This window comes from Pseudoliparis swirei, chromosome 7 (genome assembly GCF_029220125.1).
Source record: "Pseudoliparis swirei isolate HS2019 ecotype Mariana Trench chromosome 7, NWPU_hadal_v1, whole genome shotgun sequence".
In the NCBI taxonomy this organism is placed as follows: Eukaryota; Metazoa; Chordata; class Actinopteri; order Perciformes; family Liparidae; genus Pseudoliparis; species Pseudoliparis swirei.
The window spans coordinates 26,888,271-26,904,414 of NC_079394.1; the positions used below are offsets into that span (position 1 = coordinate 26,888,271).

The 16,144-nt window shown below is 43.5% G+C and overlaps 1 protein-coding gene across 1 annotated transcript in view; it reads right to left on the reverse strand.

Annotated features, from left to right (window-relative positions):
- ipo11 (importin 11) overlaps positions 1-16,144 on the reverse strand; it is a 97,919-nt gene that overhangs the window by 51,655 nt on the left and 30,120 nt on the right. Inside the window, exons 13-16 of the mRNA XM_056418731.1 lie at positions 15,112-15,202; positions 14,002-14,049; positions 11,104-11,209; positions 2,699-2,825 (exon numbers count right to left, since the gene is read on the reverse strand). Coding sequence (XP_056274706.1) covers positions 2,699-2,825; positions 11,104-11,209; positions 14,002-14,049; positions 15,112-15,202 — 372 coding nt within the window. The remainder of the gene's footprint in view (positions 1-2,698; positions 2,826-11,103; positions 11,210-14,001; positions 14,050-15,111; positions 15,203-16,144) is intronic.

The window sequence follows — 16,144 nt, forward strand, 5'->3', positions numbered from 1 at the left end:
TAAGCAAAAGGAGTTTTATGACGCAGCGAATAAATCCCTTCAAGCCTTCGTGTGACAGTCGGGCCCCTAAATCTAATCGATGGACGCCAGGCGATCATACTTTTGTCATTAAGGCGCCAAATTATCTTTCAGGAGACATTCAGTTAAAATTGATGTAACCGACTAATCTGGGGCGGTTACCAAAGGAGAAACATTTATTAAAAACAGGCAGGCACAAGAAAAGTCAGGCGGGCTGCCACAGAGTCAGGGATTGGAGTTCTCATCCTGAAATGATATAGTTCTCCTTTGAGAAGCGTCGCTTTCAGGAACTCAAAGGCAAAGGCTTTAGTTTAAACAACTTCTTCAGGTCATCACTCAGGTCACATAAACTGCAACCGGAAAACATTTCACCCACACGCAGTCAATTGAAACTACAACTCTCAAGTTTCTACAAGTTTCACTTGTTCATTAGTCCCCAACTCAAATGTCAGAGATAAATATAACTGACACCATGGGACAAACCCTTTCTATCTCAACAAGAAGGCTTCAGAAGAGCAATCGAGATATTGTTAACCAATTGGACTGATTGGTAGAAGGCAGTCTTTTCCATGAGCCCTTTAAAAGGGTTGTGATCAATAATGTGTTCTGCCCAAGAGGTTCTAATTGGCCCCAGGCAATATTGACCAGGAGCCACAACATGATTGATACTCTGGTCAGTGATCCAACAGCGAGGACCATTTAAACTGTAAGAGTAGTTGTTCTGTGAAGTAGTAGTAGGAGTAGTGGTAGTAGGAGTAGTAATATTAGTAGTAGTAGGAGTGTTAGTAGTAGCAGTAGTGGTGGTATTATTATTATGAGTAGTAGTAGTAGTAGTGGTGGTGGTAGTGGTAGTGGTGGTAGGAGTGGTAATGGTAGTAGTAGTAGTGGTGGTAGTGTTAGTAGTAGTCGTGGTGGTAGTGGTAGTAGTGGTGGTGGTGGTAGTAGTGGTGGTAGTGGTAGTGGTAGTAGGAGTGGTAGTGGTAGTAGTAGTTGTGGTGGTAGTGGTATTGTTAGTAGTGGTGGTGGTGGTGGTAGTAGGAGTGGTAGTGGTGTTAGTAGTAGTTGTGGTGATAGTGGTAGTAGTGGGAGTGGTAGTGGTAGTAGTAGGAGTGGTAGTGGTAGGAGTGGTAGTGGTAGTAGTAGTAGTGGTAGTGGTAGTAGTAGGAGTGGTAGTGGTAGTAGTAGGAGTGGTAGTGGTAGTAGTAGTAGTAGTGGTAGTGGTAGTAGTGGTGGTGGTAGGAGTGATAGTAGGAGTGGTAGTGGTAGGAGTGGTAGTGGTAGGAGTGGTAGTGGTAGTAGTAGGAGTGGTAGTGGTAGGAGTGGTAGTGGTAGTAATAGTGGTGCTGTTCTTTTATGAGGATGCCGATATGATGTTGGTTGGGACAATGTTTCAGGATAGAATTAATGTATGTATTTATATTAGCGTGGTTGGTCTTGTAATGTCCCAACATGCAGTACTATATTCTGAGATGGTCATCTGGTTGCAGCAGGAACAAAAACAAATTCCTCTCTGACTAATCGACACGTCTCTGTGGCTTCACGAGGGGGAAAAGGAAAACGTAATGGTGCATGAACATTAATTGCCCACATTTAAATGCACCCGATACAAATAAAATCATATCCTGGGGACCACTGTGAAATGTGAGTTTGATAAAGAACTTACCAATGAATGAAGATGATAACTGGCTAATTGACTAGAACGCTACAGACACAAGAGTAATTCCACTGTATCTGCCTGCAACTCATTTTAGGATGAAGATGAAGGACTAAAATGTGACAGGCGGAACCAGCTTCAGTGAATTACACATCCATTTCAGCGTAATTGGCTGTGAAATCAAAACGAGGGTGCTAGACCTCTCGATAGGATGCAACATCGGAAGTGTCACTGTGTGTACTCCTGTTCCCTTAATTTAAACCGAGTGCCCAAAATGGATGACGAATCATACATTCCTCGCCTTCAATCATCATTCGGACGCACAAATATGATCAGAGCACAGCGTTTGCGTGGGTTCCGCCATATGTGTCCAATTATCTTGATTTAATTATAATCTAAATGATCACATGGTGTGTGTGTTGCAACACAGAGGAATGCAAACAAAGACCCATCTAAAAGATGGATTATGACATAAGAGGCAATTAGACAGAGAGATTGAACCCAGTTACTCATATCGGCTCAATCCAAAAGTGAGATTATTTTTGAATTGCGTTGTAAATAATGCATGTCATTTTTCACATTCCTTCATGTAAATTCGGTTAACGGCTCATGAGGCACGAAACCAAAGGGTGGAGAAAAGTCATTTGAATGTGTAATAATAGCCAATTGTCCACGAATAGGACCACACAGCTGCTCATCAAGGCTGAATAGAAATGTTAATGAGTAAATAAGAAGTTTAGCACATTTAATCAAAACTATTCAACGAAATGATCTCTGTAAAAAAAGGCAAAGGAAACGACAAAACGGCGTGTTGAGGAAATTGGATGACAAAAAAAGTTCCGCAATCCCGCGACTAACTCCGTTTGGCTGCGTTTGTGCCGCTGACGGTGCGCTTTGACTCGGGGCCCGTTTCGGTCTTTACAAATCAAATGTGTTCTGGGGGAAGCTGCCCCGACAGTCACTATAAGCAGTTTGCCAAGAAACAAACAAACACTGACACTTTGCTACCGTCTAAAGATGCCTTACCACCAAGTCAGGGTCCTGCATGAGGCTCAGGATGACCTCATAGAGTAGAGGTCGAAGGTCAGATTTGAACTTGACAGAGATCCACTGTCCTATTAGCCAGATGACTCGTCGGCGAATAAACTTGTATCTGGAGAAAAAAGAAAGGAGTTAGTTCTGGTTGCAGAGAAATACTCAAACTATTCTGCATACTAGTTTAGAGAAATAGAGAATTTTTTTATCTCCACAATGTGGACTCAGTCCTTATGGATCCATGAAAAGAAACCGGGCCAGCTATTCAAAGTGTGGCTCATCCTGACATTGCTCTGAGCATTTGTTTGTGTTTGGTGGAGACTGCAGTGTAATGTGTGCTCCGTCATCACCGTCCTCTTATTCCACATATCAAATGTAAAGGCTGTCTAATATAGTGGGGTACACATTCACACTGAACTGTGTAAAACCAGAATGTGGGTTCAATTAGAGTCGGTAGAGATTGTGAGATTTAGACATAAGACCGCAAAACAAACTGAGAAGTGTATTTTGAATACATTTTAAATAAATGCCTGTAAGCAAAGCCTGGTGTAGATGGTGACCTGTGACAGAAAATGTGTGTGTGTGTGTGTGTGTGTGTGTGTGTGTGTGTGTGTGTGAAGAAAGAGTATTTTGTATAATTAAGCAGGAAAGCACGTTCCTGCGTTACGTTTAGATAATTGGTTTAATTGATGTCCCGATACCTTCCAAAAAATCCAAACTTTACTTCAAACAGCATTACGCTATAGAAGGCCATCTGGACTTGATTTCTCATCGTCTTACGAGCACAATATATAGCACTTGGACACTCGGGGGTTAAACTCGGATGCAGCGGAGAGTAAGGACAATAAACCATCATCTGATTACTTTTATGGGGAAAAACAACAACAGACAAATTAGATTTTCTCTCCGCTTTTCTGGAGGCAGCGCCGAGCAGGGTGGTTCCAACATGACGGAGCAGGTCTGCCGTGCCAGTGGGCACGTTCCCAAAGCTCTTTTCTATCCAAGTTCCAGTTTGGCAGCAGAATACTGACACTGATAACAAGTCGGGGACATTGAGAATAAATCATACAATTATAGAACACTGCAGGACGCTCTCGTGCATTTTGATGTCCTCCGAAAGGCAACAACTAAAAACACCTCTCAGGTTGTTTTCATACAAAGTGCAGTGGCCTCGCGTTGGCCAATGCGTTTGTTTACGCGGGTTTAGACTTGATAAACACCGCCGATCGTCAGCAGTATTCCGGACAACATCGTAATCCGTATGCTGATTATCATTCATTGAATGGATCTGCCCTGTTGAGACTCCGCCCACTGTTGAGACTCCGCCCACTCTACCTCTTTACCTCAATCTGCCTGATGGATCGTGGAGGTCTCCATCGTGGAATATGCCGACTATGAACTATTCATACACTCTGTCATATTCATTGAATGTATTTTAAACTCTAATCTGTCCTTCTGGTCACATGACATCTATTGTTCTGTCCATCCTGGAGAGGGATCCTCCTCTGTTGCTCTCCTGAAGGGTTCTTCCCTTTTTTTCCCGTGAAGGATTCTTTGGGAGTTTTTCCTGGTCCGATGTGAGGTCAAAGGTCAGGGATGTCTGTATGTACAGATTGTAAAGCACTCTGGGACAAATTCGTAATTTGTGAAATTGGGCTATACAAATAAACTGAATGGATCTGTTGAAGTGACTCAATGATTAGATTTCCCCAACTCTGCATTAATGTGATGTGAGTGGTGAGTGTGTTCATGTCTGTGATTAATTAACAGATACAAACTCTATTCTTCCGCTGGGGAGCGTGCAGCTGGCCGAGTGCATTTACCAGCGCGCTGGCAAAGTGGAAGGAAAGGATGGAGAGGCAGAGGGACGGGCCGGTGTGCAGGGCCCTTGTCCGTCAGTCAAAGGCTCGACGTGACACGGCTGTCAGCGAAGCTGCCCGTCTTCTTCGCGAACATGGAGGAAATCCACGTCGGCGAAATATCTGGCGCAGAATCCCAGTTTCACATTATCCCAACACAGGGAGACACGCCGTTCCTTTCGCTTCTGTTCTTCTGCAGGCGTACGGGCCTTGTGGGGGCTTGGTGTTGTAAAGCGAGAAGCTTGAAATGATTCAAGTCGAAGGCCGTGTTCACGCCACGGGCGACAAGAGGCCCTCGCGAGGCGTCTCTGAACCGCTGCTCAAACGCCGGTTGGTGTAGTTGTGTCGTTAAATGTCACCGGGAACTGGCTAACAGACAGATGAAATGGAGCAGGGTGACACTCGGACAACTTTGATTTGTGTCTGGCTCCAGCCGGCAGCTTCCATGGGAAATTAATGTTGCCGTGACGCTGGTTCTTCGAGTGTGTGCCGACTGTGGGTCAGTGGGTACTAGGTCTTTCAGTCAGACGGCCCGCCCTAGTCAATGTGTCCTTGAGCAAGACAATTAACCCCAAATTGCTCCCTGTAGCCGTGTCAGCTCGATGTAATGAGAGTTTACCACAGTAGTTGCGGGATTGCAAAATCCACGTGGTGGCCAAATGAAACCGTCCAACACAAATAGTTCAGTTATGTGTTCCCTTGGTAACCAGATTGTTTAAATGTCATGTAAATGGGAACTTAATTAACCCTCCTGTTACCTTTAGGGTCAATTTGACCCCATTCAATGTTTAATGTCGGTGTTCTTTCGGGTCAATTTGACCCCAGGCTGTTTTTCACTGTGTCAAACATATAAGAAATATCTACTTTTTTATATATTTAAAGGGCTATTTAGGTAGTCAACAAGCAAACATAAAGTACCTCACACTTAAACTTGGAAAACAATATTAATTCTAAAAAAATTCTGGAGGTTTTAATTGCTGGGGTCAAATTGACCCCGAGGGTAAAATATGTCAGTAAATATAAAGGTAACGGGAGGGTTAAACATTGAATGGGGTCAAATTGACACTAAGGTAACAGGAGGGTTAAACCGTTCTCAGACCAATGATATGAAGAGCCCAAGATAACATCCCTGAGCAAATAAAAAATATAAATATATATTTTTACAGTGCTGCTGTAAGATTTAGACATACAGATAGGTGTAGGTGTGTACTTCTGTGGAGACTTCTTTTTTTTAGCACCACGAGCAAATGTCAACATACTCTCTGGGACTTGAAGACTTTTCGCTTAATGGTGCCAACTCCAGGAGGAAGACGTCGCGAGGCGCAAAGGGAGCAGAGACAAGAGAAACGGGAGCAAACAGAGTTACAGCGAAACTGGTACAACCGTGAGATCGGGGGCCGTGAACCCGGCCGCGTGGGGTCCGATTCATTCAGTGCGCTGCTGCTTTTTGGCTCACATCTGACCTGTGTGAGCACGGCAAACTCACTTCTGTTTGGTGTAGAAAAGAACAAGAAAAAAAAAACACCCAAAGTGGCAAATACTGTTGAGAATTGAGTTTAAGATGCACAAAGCACACAGAGTCATTTCACAGCATCTATTGATCCCCAGAGGGAGAGACAGACTCATCTCACACAAACTCCACACAAACGGTGAAGCCACAAAAGGCAATGACAAAATGCCAGAGCTTTCCACAGCCCTGGTCTGCTGGCAGGGTCAGAGGAGAATGATTGAACACTCTGTATCTCACAGTCAGTCTGGGTGACACAAAAAACGCCTTAAAGCGATTCTGGGACGTCAAAATGAGTGATACTAACTGTGTGTGTGTGTGTGTGTGTGTGTGTGTGTGTGTGTGTGTGTGTGTGTGTGTGTGTAAAAGACTTGCTGTCATCTCTCCCGTCACGGACATGATGACTCATCACACAAAGGAGGAAAAGATTGACAGTAATTTAAAATAAAAAAAGTGTGCATGCAGATGTTTATGTAGTTTGTGTGTTTTTTTTAAAGGAGCTTACTTAAGAATTGCTGCTCTCCCCTGCGACCTTTCCTCGTTACTTTATTGTCCGGTGTTGCTCAGAATGCAAAGTGGGTGGCCCGGTCGTCGAGGCCACTATTGGTCGATGTTGCCGTCTCCTTACCGTGACTGAGCTGCGTCACAATGATCAAACACCAGTCGAGCACGCCGCCTCTCCCCTCGAGGACAAAGGGAAGGACGCCTGGACATTTATCAGCCTGCCAACGCGGGAGCTCCGCTGACGGTTGGCTCCAACTTTAGAGGCACATAAGTCTCCGGCAGACTGACCCCGGCCGCGCGGGGCAGGACGGCCCACAGGCCCAACACGGCAGACCATGCTTCTCTTTTGTATTTTGGTTTTCTTTCTCCCCAAGGCGGCAGGGAAGCATGAGCAGTCCTGCGCTTTTGCAGTGCGGGCAGTAATGATGAGTTGTAGTTTTGGCACTTCATGCCTGTCGTATAATTGTATGACGTCATATTTATTACGTCATATTTTTATTGCCGGTCTGTGAAAATAATTTCTGACACGGAACCGGTCCGTGACCGACACTGACCCGTTGAGAGGCACGCAGCAGAACATCCTGCAGGTGTGAAGAACAGGTGGGCGCAGTCCTCCAGTGCCACTGGTTTCCTCATCCTGTATAACATACAACAGCCAATGTCCAGAGGGCCAAGGAAGGAAGGCGGAGCGGTCGGATCTGAGAATGCTCACAGCAACAAATGGCCACCAGGCGAAGGTTGGCCAGGAGAAATCTGCTTTAAATGTGTCTTCTGGCAGATGCCAATATAATTGCTGTCCTTCTGCTTCTCGTGAGATCCTGCCAAGTTGGGGGAAATATTTCAGCCGTGCTCTCTTTAAGCTGGCTGCTTTATTTTCTCAGTGTTTTTCTCTATATGAGATCGGGGCAACTTTAAGACCTGGAACATATTACGTTGGATAACTCGTTCCACGTCTGAAAAGTAGGTCTGTCTGGTTCAGTGAGCGGAGCAGCAGACTCTTTTGTCCTCGCCTGCAGGAGACTTGTGGGCCACATCACATATATAAGAAAATGAAAACATGAATATACTTCGGCCACTATGGAGATTAACACGATTACTCAAAGGCTATGGAAACATATAGATGCATTTAGAAAGAGCATGTTGTGGTCCACGCATCAACCTGATGCACTTTAACAATCCTGTGCTCGAATGAGCCGTTTAATCGTCGACACATTGGTTGTGTAGAAATGAATGGCCACACCCACAAAGCGTGGTAGAGGAGACGTAATCGAACATCGACACTCCGCTCCAGCAAGCAGCGACAAAAGGGTCCATTTCTGATTTTGTTGTTGTTGCTTTTACTCCTAAAAAAAACCATACAAATTAATTTCAAATGAATTAATTTAAATGTTAGCGCACATGCAGATGGATTATTGTTTTCGTTCCAGGAAAGATGATTTGAGGACTGCACATTGCGGCATTTCTCTGACTGTACCAGAGCAAAACACATTCAAACTAAATAGAGGAAAGTCAGCCTTTTTTCAAGAAATCCCAAGCCTACAATATGTAACTTAATGGCCCGATACCCACAGAACCCCGATAGCAATCCACCAGAACACCTTAGGATTTAACTTAAAAGCAGCATCTGGTATAAAAAAAGAAGCCTTCCAATACAAACAAACTTAAAGCCGTGGTGCAAAGCACTGATGTCTGCACGGTCAGCAGCGATAACGAAGCACTATTGGACGAGAGTCGAGTCGCTGCCACCAACTGTGACTGAAATTTCAAATCGCAGGAGCCAACAGGGTTTCGCAACATTGTTGGTGTCGTCTCCAGGTAAATGTACCGCATACACAGATGTGTAGTTCGCTTTACCGACATATGAAGTCAACCTGCAAGAGCCGACGAATATATGTAGTTTGTCCGTGTATGGAGAGCGGCATGCGGAGCGGGAACATGGCCTGAGAGAGGAGCGAGGCTGGAAGGCATGTTGGGCTGGTTAGGAGAAGATCGAGATCAGCAACACCAAAAGCCCTGCTGACGATCTCCGACAGTTTCTCGTCTGTATGATCGGGTTCCCCGGTCGAACGTCAGAATTCTTTACGGCGGCATATCTCTGACCAAAAGGGATTTTTTTTTTAATATGTGGGCCAAATGTCTGAGAAACTATATTAAAGCATTCCACTGGGAGTTGAGAATGAGATATTGAATTGGAAGAGGAAGGAAAACACAATAAAATCCTGAAAAGGTGAATGTATGTGCACACACACACCTCTGATTGCCACAGAATAAAGGAACTCCACTCATCATCACTAATGCTGAATAATATGCTCAATCTACATTCACACTGCAGAGGCCTCTTCAAAAGACGGTGGGAATATCTCAAGTCTGTATCAGGAACAGCCTGATTCAGCTCCCCATGACGGAGAAATCAATGGGAGTTTAAAAGTGTATCTACTGTCATTTATATAACCAACCTCGGCTGAACTAAAAGTTGTATATGTGGTTCACACATCCTTGCATAATACTTAACAGTCTACAGTTCTGTCACACACCTAGAAGCATAATCATCAAGTTAAATGAGCAGGCGGAGCTTATTTGGATCCACATCCTAGAGGTGACGCTGGGTGGGGACAACAGGGACACAATCTAACACGACAAGCCTTCATCATGATGATGAAAATGTGTTCTTATATTTTGTCCACCCAAATTAGATCAATATATGTAGACATAAGATCAATAACCCTGTAACCCTAGAAATCACACAGTTAATTGTAAATGTAACTAACCGGGGTTTTTGTACAACTGTAGATTAAATTATATGTATTGCTTGAGCTGGCTGAATATTTTCTGTGATGGCAGTTCCATCTTAAATTAAACAAAACATAAATCTAGCCTATTTATACATTTATATTACAAATATTAACACATTAATAACAATGTTTAGCTCTTTTGAACCCCATCGTAATGAGAATGAATTGCATTGTTAGAAGAATGCACGTTAGCGTAAAACAAGTTTATGCCGTTAATGTAATTTAACAAAGTAATAAATAATCAGTGTGCACATTTAAGCCAGGTGTGGTCACATCATTTGCTTAGATTATAGAACTAAAAAATGCAACCTGTCCACACAGGACACACAGCCACACACACACACACACACACACGGCCACACACACACGGCCACACACACACAAAGTAAAGACAATCCTCTTAGCCCAAAGCAATGTGTTATCATACAAGGACCTCTGTTTTAAGAGACATTACTTAATGGATAAGGATAGTTATCTTTTAATGAATTCCAATACTGGGGGCTGGGACGAAAAGCAACAGTGAGTTTATCTTGCAATAATCTGTTAACTGATTCTGATGTCATCAACACAGCAAGTGTACTTTAACTACACAAATACATGTAGGCTCTCCCGTTGGGAGACATCGTATTAAGGAAGGTGCTACCATGTTTACACTGCTCCGCTTATATTTACAAGCTAAGGAATAAAAAAAATAAAAAAAGACTTTTCACTTTTCCATCTTTGAGCAACAGCAGATAAGAGAAACTGTGCGGAATAGAGGATCTTTTTTTATTGTGATTATTGCTTGATTTAGTTTTTACTTTCCCACATCCATTTTCCATTGTGAGCTTCTCTGTTAAAAAAACCACGAGTTCTGAGCTGAGCCGAACCTGAAAAAAGCCCAAAGCCAAAAAGAACCCGGCACAAAGTGGAGGGCATATTGGCCCCTGCACTGAGCGGGAGCCGAGCCACAGTGACGTCGGGTTGCGGGCGCCCCGACGTCAGCGGTAACCCGAGAGCCGACCTTCTGAGTGCTGCTGGGCTTTTTGTTTTGATCGCCTTGGAGTCTGTGTGAGCGGGGACCTTCTTTGTTCTTCATATCGCTGTCAACACCTTCCCCCTGGCAACTCTCCCTCTTTCCCATACAATTTTTTTTTTTTTAAAGGCCATCCATCAGTTCACTGTTTATTTTCACTGCGCCCGACAGTCCTCACACCAATGATGAGGTTTGTGGACTTTTTCTAGTTTAATTAGCCGGTTATGATGCGGATGCTGATGCGTTTGTGGAAATATAATCGGCAGTTATTAATGTGGCCATAACAGACTCCAACGCCAAGCGTCAGTGGGCTACTTATGAGCCTTTTTGGCATGCATTGACTGAGCTGCCGACAGTAATCAATAGCTGGACGGAAGTTAATAGTCAATTAGCCTGAGTTACACTGACAGGAATGATAAGTAAGTGATGCATCAGACGCCACTAATGTCTGAACTGCAGAGCTGGTTCCAGTCTCACTATCAATGCTTTGAGCATCAATAACATAAGTAACACTAAAAGCGAGGCACAGGCCCATCAGTGTGGCATGTTGTATGGCAGCCAATGCCATCGGTATGTGAATGCGTCTATAATACTTCTAATTAATATAGCGCTTTTTCTAGACACTCAAAGACGCCTTTTATTATTATTAGTGTGTATGAGTGAGTGAATGTTGACATGTAGGGCAAAGTCCATTTACAATCCAAATGGGTGGTGCTAACCTGTGATGGCTGACTTGCAGCTCTCCAAGAAGCTGATTCTTGAACCACTGGTCAAAGTCGACGTTGTCAAACAGCTCATACGCCGCCAGTCCCACCGCGTTGTATACTGAGGACGAAACAAACGCAACACAAGTCACAACCAAACGATCACAAGAGCACTGAGAATATTGGACGTCTAAAAAAGGGCAGTAAACAAACATCATATGGGCAGGTGAGGGGAGATTAAAAAAGGATATACAACTAGAACGGGCACTCGGTAGAGCGCATACCTTCGCATATCACAAGATTGGGCATTGAATTATGAACATTTTGGCATTGGTTGCATGCCAATTGGATAGAAATTGACCGCGCTATGGTAAAAAGAAGATTTTGACCTTTTCGTGACCTTGACCTTGACCTTTGACCCGATCGATCTCAAAATTTAATCAAATGGTCCCCGGATAATAACCAATCATCCCACCAAATTTCATGCGATTCGGTTTAATACTTTTTGAGTTATGCGAATAACACGCACGCACGCATACAAATAAATAAATACACGACGATCAACACATTACCTTCCGCATTTTCAATGCGAAGGTAATAACTGTGTTCAATAAAAAAATAAAAAAGACAGTTCATGATTCTGTAATGAGAACACTAAACCCCATTTCATTCATGTCATTGGCGAAAAGGAAATCACTACATTGTGTCTCGACAGGACCTTAATGTTTAAAAGTCTAATGCTTTGAATTAACACAATGCATCACTTGACTGGCAGCTCTCACTTCAATATTTACAGTCTGATCGTTCTATGCGAGGGCAAATTTTTTTTTAAACTGCAATGCAGGAGGAGCAGCCGGGAGTGAGACATTGCATTGATTGAATAGCCACTTTATTGCTTCACGTGCAGCTGGGAGCTAAACAGCTTAACTTTGCATGAAACTACGAGAAGTTGGAACGATAGAAAAGAGGATAAAGGCGACAAATGTGTAGGCAGGTGTTTAAATGAGCGTGATAGCGTCAAAAAAGGAGTTACCGCCGTGTCATTCAAAGGTCTTAGTTTGAATAATGGTAAACCATCAGTTCTCATTGTATAAGCACGGCTCCTGTAACCTTGGAGCTACGAGTAATACAGGTCAGCCATGTTCACTCATTTACAATACCACGGGCACACATGTATGCATGCATATATTTCTATATTCTAATGACGGTTATACATTATGGAATACGTGTGTGGCTTCTTTGAGGGGCCATGACGAGCTCTCTGTGCGTATTTGCATCCATGTGCAATAATGCAAGAAATGTAGAGGGCACTTAAAGGAGAAAAATAAAAGATGAGATCAGAAAAGAGACAGCAGTATGAGAACAATTAGAAAGGAGAGGTAAAAGGATAGAAGCCATACAAGTGGAAGGGATGCTTCCTGTTACTTTTTTTTCCATTTCATTCTGAGAGAGCAGAGAGGAGACAAACGGGGAAAGGATGACGCTCAACAGAGAGAGACTGAAACTTCAATCATCTTCTCTCATGTATCCGATGGATGGATTGAAGGACAAACAGTCAGCAAGCCAAAGCTTTGAGGGGTTACGATTTAAAGATTAATAATACTTCCCTCCCTACTTGGAGAGAGTCCTGTCTGCGTTGTAACGGACACAGTTGAGCTTCTCTTTGAGGTCAAAAAAATGGCTATTTTCTTGTCAACAGCACTGCTCGATTATTCTGGCTCCCCCACATTTCAATTGGGTTTTAGTGGTCAAAAAGGGGGTCTCAGCGGGCGAGGCTGTACTGAAATATACTTTCTTTATTCTAATGTGCAATATTTCAGAAAGAGGGAGTTAATGCTGCTGTCAGCTCAGCATGAAAATAACTAACACCAGGGCAACAACAAATATGCAAACACCTCATGGATGTCTGCAGCAACAGAAGCTAAAAGCAAGCGTGATTTGTCCCGAGTCGACTTGTCAGCTATGAAAAGGGTCTAAGCAGGTGATCTTAGTATCTTCTTTTAGAAAACATGGCTGTCATGTGGCACTGTCTATTGTGTCCTTGAGCAAGACACTTAACCCTGAATTGCTCCCCGTAACAGCGTCTACGGTGTATGAATGCAAGTCGCTTTTTTAAAGAGCGTCAGCTAAATGTAAGGTCATGTAAAACGTCTTCGCGGCATAGAGGTGGGCTTAATGTGGCGGTGACGGTCTTCGGCTCATTGAAGCAAACTCAGTTTATAGTTATTGTTGTTATTACGGTATAATTAAGGGCAACGCCTGTAAGTGTTTTAGCACCTGCTGTTATCGAGTGGCACTCTGGCTCTTCACCCAGCGTTAGCTCTCACAGACACAATTACACATCACTGCTGCTGCACAGCTTCATCACCCGGTGATGTCTGCAGGTTCATCAACACTGTCGACATCTTGAACAGAGGCCCTAATCGTGGGCAATCCCCACTGTCTGTGATTTAGCTGCGTATGCCGTAAAACCGCCAGTGAGGCAGCCCTGACCTGCCACAGAGTTATAAATACTAAAAGGAAGTAGAGAGGGAAAAGAGAGGGTGAGACGGAAGGAAAAAAAAAGAAGGGGGGGGAGGGGGACGTGTCCATGCACATGAGAGATTAAGTGTGAGAGAGAGAGAGCATTATGGCCAGAAGGGATTACATTATAAAAAAAGCAACTCAAAAAAATAAGCCACTTGGTGATCTTGTTCATGTGGAGATTCAGAATTTATACAGTAGCCTAAACTAATTGGTATGCGTCCGGTAGCTCGCTTTATTAAAATCTCAACACACTCATCTCCATGTGTTCGCATTGTGGTTGGAGAATGTGAATAACAAACTCAGTTTAACCACCTTCACATTTTGCATTTAAGACAAAATATTAAATCAGACGAGTCCTACGAGTCCAAATCACCCGGTATGCCTCACCTGAATCCTTCATCAGCAGCTGAGCCGAGTCTTCCACATTGGTTGGGCCTGCAAAAGACAGACGCACAATCCGAGTCACGTGATTGGTCGTAGCAACGTGCATGCTTCTCAAATGTTTCTCGGTAATAACGACCGGTGTGATTTGATGGACCCGGTGGCCACATCACAACACAGATGCAACTTAAAACGGCCTGGACCCAACTACATCAGTCTCAATCATTTCACTGGTCTGTTCTCGCCCTCTCCATTAGTGCTTGTTGGATACTCAGTTCTCCAAATCAATAGCTGCCTCCCTTCAACCACAGAATTACACCAATCTGTCGCCTTCCTTGCTCCAGCAGAGCCCATTTCCACCCTGTCACCGCGGCTCCTAATTCATCAACAGAACAAGAAACTACACGTCAGTGCCATCAGGGAACCAGTTGTTCTGTGTGCGTGTGAGTGTGCGTGTGCGTGTGCGTGTGACTGACGAGAGAATAGCGAGTGGTATTAATGGTGGAGGGTTGTCAACAGGGATCACGAAGCCTATGGCGTGCATACTCCTCACACTGGGACTGCTAAAAGCAACAAGAACAATCATCCGCTCCTTTATTGTTTTCTGAAGCATGAAATATGTATCACTTTTCTGAGGCATGTCTATATTTCATGATGGGAAGGGAGTCTGACATCTGAGGCTTGGGGAACTGAGCCATACCTTATATGCGAGGCAAGTCATTTCATCTGTATCGCATCTTTCAAGGCAATTTACAGTACGCATTCATATTGTGCAGAAATGCATTAAGACAACAATACAATGAATAACATTTTAAAGTGAGAGAAAAGTAGATTGAATAAACATTTGTATGATGTCGTTGGGGTGGACGTCATTTTCAAAGAGCACTTAATATCGCACAATGAAATCCAACAGCCTCCAAAGTGCCCATATCATTCAATCTAAACATATTTAACACAAACAGAACTTTAAATAATATCTAATGCATAGCAATTAAAAGCAACAGTTTTAGCCTAATAAACTGGCGATATGTACGTGTTATCCTTGCATTGAGAAGGTTTGCCGAAAAGAGAGCGGACTTTGCTTTTGGCATGGAAAAAATATTTGCGTAAACGGACCCTGGAGATTCTGAACCATGTCCAGTAGCACCGGTATCAGCGTCTGGTTGTAGTTGTGGAAGATGTCCAGGAACAATACTTCTGCACAGGGCTGAATAGAGGAAAGAGCAGAAGGGACGGTTAGTTGGCAGAATTGACGGTGCGCTGGACGTGGAAGTCTTCGCAAGCATTCATTTAATATTTTCGCCCAGCTCTCCTCATTCTGAGCAGCCGGCTTTAGTTTGGTCGGCCACTCGGACAAGAAACAAAATAAATCGCGTGATGTCCGTGCATATCATCTACACACAAATCGTTATAAACAAAGAGGCTCATGCACAGACAAACTACGGAAAGCATGACCTCCAGCCGGTTAGATAGAAGTCGATGTCATGGGGATTTCTGTTTGCGTGTGCTCCAATAGAGAAATGGTTTACGCCTTCATAGCTGTAAGGCTAAATTCTCTCCCCTCACTCCCCCCAGCCATATCCTCCAGTCTGACAGGAAGCTGAAAATCCCCCCGCCCCCCTAAAAAAATCACTCAAAACTCTGCACTTTAATCACTTGTATTCACTTGTTTAAAATTGTATTACGTATTTATAGTATTTATATATATATATATCGTATTTATAACAACTGTACGTGAATCTTTATGTTTACTTAGTATTAGGAAATTTCTTGTCTTATCTGTTGTGCCTGTGCACTTTTATATGTTTCACCGTGGGAGAGTGGGAAACGTCCTATCGATTCCTTTGTATGTCTTAACATGTGAAGAAATTGACAATAAAGCTACTACTACTACTCCTACTACTCTAGTTTATTGGTTTTAAACATCACCATCTATTCTTTATCAAATAAAGATGCAAGAAATCAGACAACATGGGCTGAGCCCACTGGTGAATTGTAATATTGATAGGGGAAGGTCATCGATAATGAGAATTGGTGACCGTACCATGGGAGGAAAAGACGGCGTGGCATTTGATCCATGAACCGTCCTCAGCCAATACGAAGAACGAAGCCGGGCCGACATGACGTCAAATAAAACTCGCCTCGGCAA